Here is a 7,395-nt window from a genome sequence, read left to right as displayed (position 1 = left end):
GCAGAGTGAAGCACAGATGGCAGGCTGCTGCTCGAGAAACCGGGAGACCATCTCATACTGCTGTTCCAAAACACCACTACATCTGTGATGAGCTAGTGCTGGGAAAGGCAGAGCATGGTCTGGTTTCGCTTCAGTGCTTCGCCAGATGAGGTACTGCGGTGAAAGGTTGATACCCTTCGAATCCTCATGAGCAGTCAGAATCAGAATTTGAATCAGAAATACTTTATTGATCCCCGAGGGGAAACTCTTTTGTTACAGCAGCTCACTATCACGTCAGCAACTGTTTCAGGGCACGTTGTGAGGCGAGGTTCAATACATGTGCAAAACACTGTATGTGCTGAAAGCCAGCCAGCTTGCTTTGAAGACTCAAGCGCGTCCTCCACCTTTGCTCTCGTCTCTGCATACGTTGGTATGGCCTTCTAGGCGAAATATTTCCAATTAGGCAGTGATGGCTGTTGTGATAGCCATTGCCCGTGGGGATGTGAAGTGGCGCTTTCCACTGAATACGTTATCCAGTGTAGGCTGGTTTCCAGACTTTCTAATGTTAACGCTAGCTGGCATCTCTAAAAGTTCAGGGTGATGTCGGACGATGTGGCTATGCATATTTAGTTGTATTTTCTGTGTATTTTAGTTGAGCTCAACAGGTTTGACATACCATGTGGCGATTGTGTTTGTTACATCTATGTAGTAGAAACCGAAGGGTTCCCGGACTTTTGAATTACAGTATATGAAGACGGTGGCTCCACTATCTTCTCCACTGTTAGGTGTGTGATTATTAAAGGGGGGGAATACTTTTGCAAAAATGTATTTTATATTTAATTAATTTAGATCACTTTTTAGAGGTCTGTTTTCCCTTTGACATTAAAGTGTTTTTTTCTGTTTATCAGTGTCAAAAAGCCACATTAAAGCTACTTTGATTCAATGTTGTAAAAAAATAAAACATGAAAACTTCCAAGGGGGGGTGAATAATATACTTTATTACTACTTTATAGGCAATGTATGTAATATTTGAAAATTGTGGAAACTGAACTAAATTTGACAAATCCACTGAGACAACCCATTGAAAAGTCTTGGCTTAAAATGCAGACATAAGTATATACAGTAGAGCCATGTAGCCATGGGTGCTGTGAAAGACACAGCTGCATGCACACAAGCCCACACACTGGACAGCCTCTTAGGGCTCATGTGGTTTGATTTATTAAATGCAAGATGCTGAGGTTTTCAGAAAGGTTGTTATATATTTCAAGGTTGTCCTGGTTAGTGTAATATAATGTGTGGTGGGAATATCCATGGACCAGCAGTTTGAGGTTCATCTAGTTTATGACCAGACTCTCTGTAATATCTAAAAGAGGTTCATAAGGGAAGGGATGAATAAAAACAAAGTTGGTAACATTTTACTTGAAGTGGACTCTGAGGCATAATAGGGACATCATAACCATTACTAGCATTTATTGTTCATCATATATCTGATACCTACTGAATGTGTAAAACTCCAAGGACACTGGCTCTTTTCATGAAGTACACTGATGAGGTGAACCCAGGAAACGCCATTATCCCTTATCGATTTTACTTATTAAATCTATACCAATAATAAAGGACAAGGAGATGAAGAGATTTTTGCATGTGGAGTTTTGTGCCAACTATAGTGTATATGTCAATTACAGTAGATGCAATGTAATGTGTTACAACATATATGATGATAGCATTGGAGAGTATTGTTAAAGTATAACTTCAACCCCCAAATTCTGCTAGCTCCCTCACTCCCAGCATATTTAAAAAATGCAGCAGAGGACTGCAGGACAAACACTTTAGGGGACATGGCCATGTGTGTGCTGCAGGAGGTAAGAAGACACCGACCAGAGTGACAGACAGACAGCTAACCAGCCATGAGCAGCTGCTGTCAGACTTTTGCAAGAATGTCAATATTAACACCAGTATTGATGTGTTTCATCACTGTACAGTTATAAAATTTAGTTTACAGCTCAAAAAAACATATTTAAGTGTGCAGTACTTCTTTAAAAGGAATGCACTGAGTATTGAGCATGAGTATATGCACTTCAAAGTTAGTTACAATAAGAGATACATTAACAGTGACTATCATTGATTTCAAATCAACACAAAAGTCAAAAGGACTGGGCAAAAAAATTAGTTTTCAAAAATGGCCCTCATTTCAATTTTATCCTGCTAAATTTCCTTCACTTGCCACAAGGTAGACAAAAAACATCTTTGTATTGGCCGAAACATAGCTCATTAGCACTGCTGATGGGAAACACTAACACGACTAATGAGCCATTTTAAGAGAAAAAAGGACAAATGCTGAAAGCCATGGCTATGACCACCATGTGGCAATGTGCCTGTCCAAGTAACAGTTAATTTTCAAAATATAAGTATTTCTTTAATTGAAAGTGACATTGTGTGGTAAATGTTGCTAGATAAAAAAGGTTAAAAAAGATGTTGGACAAAAATGACGATGCTTATTTCTACGAGAGACTGATGATGTCCTTTATCTGCAGACTTTGAGAGGGGACGAGTTAGCCAGGGAGGGAAGCCGAAGGTTCCGAGCCACAAAGTTCCGCTGCCGTTCATTGGTTGGACACACCACAGAAGAGCTGCCATTGGTGTATGTGGTACAGAGGGGTGAGGAGTCATGAGGGGTAATCCCTCTCACCTCATAGGTCCACTGCATGTCTGCTGCCTGTAACAAGAGCAGTAAGCTGTCAGTCATGCAAATCTGATAACTGTGAATGGGTCACCATGGGTGAATATGTAATATGAATTTGCATATGCATAGTTTTAACTTTGACCAGTAGCGTGGCTCCTCGCATCTGCGACTAGAAATCCTGTTCTCACTTCTGGCTTATATGGTACTGTAACTTACTGCACTACTTGAAACTGGTAAAAGTAATAATAACACTGTAACACTTTATTGGTAACATGTTATGTCCAGTGGTACAAATAAAACCTCTAGTCAGTCACTATACTGTATCACAATTTATCACCATAAAACAGAATCTATAAATAGACACAACAGTCAATGAAATGATCAGAGAATAAATAATTAAAATACCTGGATGGTTAGTCTTGCTCTGTGCTTTCCGGACGCGGTGGGTGTGAAGGACACAGTGATCAGAGCTCCAGTAGAACCAACAGGAGGTAACATCCCTGAGGCTGGAGTCACTGTGAACTCACTGCTGCTGCCTGGCAAGAACGCTGCTGTGAACAGCTCTGGCCTCCTGGAACCAACATTTTAAATTTACTACTTGCCAAGAGCTGACCCAAACTCAAAAGAAATACATACCATGAGTTGATGAACAAATTACATATACATATTTGGGAATGTTACTTTCCACTTTTCACCACAGGAACTTTCCCAGGGGACCAAGAATCTTTTGATGAACTTAGGAACTTCACCTGCATATTGACTATTGAGTAATAAGGGACAAAATTTGGTTATTCTACGGCAGTTCCTTGTGGCAAAAAAAGTCCCTGCTGTACTCAGGGGTAGCACCTTCCAATGGTTCAGGAAATACTGGGGCAATTTGCAGGGCTGAATGTTGGATGGTGTAGTCCCTCATTCGTCCAGATTTTATCAGCACAGACGACACGCTAACTCAGGATTACAGAGCGCCGTGCATTTGCATCTAAAAGCTACAAACCACACATTTGAAGACAGCGAGGTGAAGATTCTAAGTAGAGAGAAGAGTTGGTTTGAACGGGGCGTCAAGGAAGCCATTTTTGAGAAAAAAGAGAACTCCTCTTTGAACAGAAATGGTGGTCTGAGATTCAATCTGCCCAAAGTCTATCAGAGTGTATTATCACCTTGGTCACGCCAATCACATGCTAATCAGGTACTTAACAGTGATGAAGTAGATGCAGCCAGAAAACAATAGGCCTGATTACTGATTACTGGGCCATCTTGGAAACTATTAGGTCAGTTTCAGGTGAAACTAGCTATTAACAGATACTCAGGCAGATTCCTTCCTGAGGGCAGGGCTTATGTAACACAAAGTAGCTTAAATTTCCAATTCCCGTCCCATTTCTTGCACAATTGAGAATGACTTCCGGATGGGAGCCGAAACGTCTTGATTCTGAAAACAGTGCCCAGATGACTACGACTGAAACCTTTTCTACGATAGGGCTGAATGTTGCTATATTGACTGTGATGTTTCCTTGTGTGTGAAAATTGCATTTTAAATGCAGCTGCCGTTTGTAATCCATCATCAATCTAATTTGCCTAATCTTCACAGTTGTTTAGATATGATGGAAGCAGGAATGTGCAAAAGGGACTTTTAGTTTTAGTTTAGCTCCTGAGTTTAGATCCTTTGGTTCTATAGTTTCTGCAACAATTTGGTTGAAAAACTATTACCTGCGTTTCGACCAGAGGTTTCTAGAACCGAAAAGTCCCTTTACTAGGGGTAGTACTTTCTGATGACCCAGGAACTATTGGGGTGGAATTTGCAGGGCTGAAGATCACCGATTGGTCAAACACAGAAGTGGTACAACTTGTGCACAGTTTCATTCACACAGTGAACAAACACTGGGTACCTCTAGTATCAATATTAGGAGGGGTGGACGTTTCATGTACTGTTTATTGACGTTACAAGCAAAGATATGATGTCAGTCTCCTGACTTGATAAAGAGCGAGTGTGTGTGTGCTAACACTCTGAGAACAGAAGGGAACACGAGAGAGAGAGGGAGGGAGGGAGTAGTGATCAAGAGAACAAAGCAAGTTAACAAGAGCAAAAAAGCTTAAAGGGACAGTTCACCCCGAAATCAAAAATACATATTTCAGTAAAAGGGAAAATATGTTTTTTTGATGTTGGGGTGAACTGTTTAATTCGATGATTGTTTTATTGTGGTTTTGTACTAAAGGAGAAATAAATAATCAGAAAACCCCTGGAGACAGATGTTCTGGGCTTTGCAGTCTCATTTTGCACCTCTACATATCTTCTTTGCATCCATTCAAACATTGCACCACAGTAAATACAAAGAATAACAGGCTGTGTTGTTATTTCCTTGTTTGTGAAAATTGCATTTCAAAGTCGCTGTTGTTTCTTAATCTGTTATGAAACTAAGTTATCTCATCTTCATGGTACTTCAGATGTGGTGAAGTAAACATGAATGTGCAAAAGAGACTTTTAGTTCCTAGTTTAGTTCCTGTGTTTAGATCCTATGGTTCAAAAGCTCCTGAAACGTTTTTTAATCAAAAAGGGCTATATGGCTATACTTCACGTTAGAGGTGTAGTGACTTGCAGTTTGTATTTAATTATTAGGAAACTTGTATGGAATGGAAATTAAACAAAGCAAAAATCAGAGGCGAGTAAACACAAACACACACACACACACCTGGTGGTGCTGGTCAAACGGAAACCCACAGCTGAAGTCTTGTCGAACTCAGTGGCTTCAGTGAGGATGACATCATCCACTTGAGGCTCCATGGCAATGAGAGTGATGGGAAACTCCCAGATCCTGCCGGACACACACTGCACAGCTAGGACCGCTGTGCACCTGGACACGCACACACACATTACAGTTTTTTATAGTTGGTTACGCGCATTTCTCAATACTAGTAAGTTCACTTACTCAAAATTGTTCACACAGTCAGCACAACAGCAGTCAACATGGGCTAAACCGTGAAGAGCTTTTCATTGAATATCATTAGTGAATTCAATAAAAATATATAAACCACGAATTAGGCCATAAAACACTGATTCGTCTTATTTCGTCTATGAAAAACTTGAGCCAAGTGAGAAAAGGAATCAAAGGGAGGACAGAAGGTGTGATGTCAATGACAACTTGTGGCCAAATGCAGAAGACAGGGTTGACTAGCAGTGCTGTATATTTACAGTATAGCTGTAGCTATCTGATACATGTATGTATAGTGAATATATTCAAGACTTAATTGGTAAAATTAAGAAATCCAATCTAGATTACTCAGAGCTAGTCGCTGACTGTGTTTTAGCTTAGTTTCAGTCTCATTTAACCGGTAGACAGTTTTTTGTCAGCCTCAGTGCTTATGTATCAGAGACTTGTGGTATTGAATATGGTATTCCTCAAGGAAGCACTCTTGGCCCAATTTTGTTTTCATTATATATGCTCCCACTTGGAAACATAATTAACCAACTACCATTTATATCATTTATTTTAAAGTTATTGTACTTGTTTATAAAACTTTAAATGACCGTGCTCCTCCCTACACTACTACTCAGAGATCTTTGATTTTAAATGTTCCTTTTGTGTCCCATAAAAGTGACTTTTGTTTTTATTCCCCTAAACTGTGGAACACACTGCCTCTGCAGGGTTTTTCCTGCATAGAGAAATTTTTGCCGCCCCCCAAAGAGGTTTTAGCCAGCGCCAAAATGATAAGAATTGATAATAAAAATAGTATTTCAAATCCTCTCAGAATGTATTTAATCAGCAATTTATCAAACAACTGCTGAACAAGCAGAACACAAACTTAAATCCGACATTTTTTACTTCCAGCAGTCAACTTCCCTCTCATCCAGTCGCTATATTTTACCACATGTGGCTGGCACTGGATAACCCAGCTATTGTTTTGTTCTGGATTTTGTATTTTGTCTTCTCCCTCCTTGGAATTATTTGCCTGTTCAGACTGCCACCTGGTTTGCTGATCTCTGTCTGCCTGACGACCCCTGTAAGCTTGTGAACATTATTAAACTGTTTATCTGCACCTGCCTCCTAGTCTGCATTTTGGGTCCAATTCTCTATTTTCCTCCTGCACGACACTAGAAGTGTAATACTGAGAAAGAGAAATAAAAATAAAAAGTCCCTGTTTAGCGGTATGTAACGTTATTAGCTTACGGCGTCGTTTTCTCTTCACAGCAGTGCTGTCCAGACGGTGAAAAGCTAACTTAACTTGTTAGCAGCTGAGCTGACGTTAATGTTGCATTTTACTGCTGTGGATGTTGAAGGTTGAGCTAATTTGAACTACTTTTATATACTTTTGTTGGGTAATTTAATCTATAGCAATGTATCATATTCTACAAGAATATCATATGTTTGCACAATCTGAGAATTTATGGTATATGTTATTCTAGAGAACATGGGTATATCGAGATATATATCGTATATCACGGCATATTAGCCTAAAAATATCGAGATATTATTTATAACCACAATTGCCCAGCCCTAACTGTAGCTGTACCGATCATGCATAGTGATGTGCATAGTCACCCCCCAAAGGGCCATTCTGAGCCATGAAAAACCCTGCTTTGGATATTAGAATGGCAAGCTCTGTCTGTATTTTTAAAAGGAAACTAAAGACCTATCTTTTTAATCTGGCTAATTTACATTAATGTTATAGCCTCATTTTTTAAGTTTTAATCATTGGTTTTTATATTATTTATATCCCTCATGTTTATTTTATTCATTTTC

At 39.5% G+C, this 7,395-nt stretch overlaps 1 protein-coding gene across 9 annotated transcripts in view; it reads right to left on the bottom strand.

The window, feature by feature from the left end:
• Nucleotides 1-956: 956 nt before the first annotated feature.
• The window catches only part of LOC122872298 (cilia- and flagella-associated protein 47-like), a 65,969-nt gene continuing 59,530 nt past the window's right edge, over nucleotides 957-7,395 (bottom strand). For 8 of the 9 annotated variants that reach the window (XM_044188330.1, XM_044188332.1, XM_044188335.1 and 5 more), the window contains 3 exons: nucleotides 5,347-5,508; nucleotides 3,068-3,233; nucleotides 957-2,695 (listed from right to left, as the gene is read on the bottom strand). In XM_044188330.1, coding sequence (XP_044044265.1) covers nucleotides 2,504-2,695; nucleotides 3,068-3,233; nucleotides 5,347-5,508 — 520 coding nt within the window. In that variant the 3' untranslated portion in view covers nucleotides 957-2,503. Of the gene's footprint in view, nucleotides 2,696-3,067; nucleotides 3,234-5,346; nucleotides 5,509-7,395 lie in introns of those variants that run through there. The other variant, XM_044188337.1, reaches the window with a different exon arrangement.

This window comes from Siniperca chuatsi, linkage group LG24 (assembly GCF_020085105.1).
Source record: "Siniperca chuatsi isolate FFG_IHB_CAS linkage group LG24, ASM2008510v1, whole genome shotgun sequence".
In the NCBI taxonomy this organism is placed as follows: domain Eukaryota; kingdom Metazoa; phylum Chordata; class Actinopteri; order Centrarchiformes; family Sinipercidae; genus Siniperca; species Siniperca chuatsi.
The sequence above is the reverse complement of the archived record's forward strand: the minus strand, read 5'-3'. Positions and strand labels throughout refer to the sequence as shown.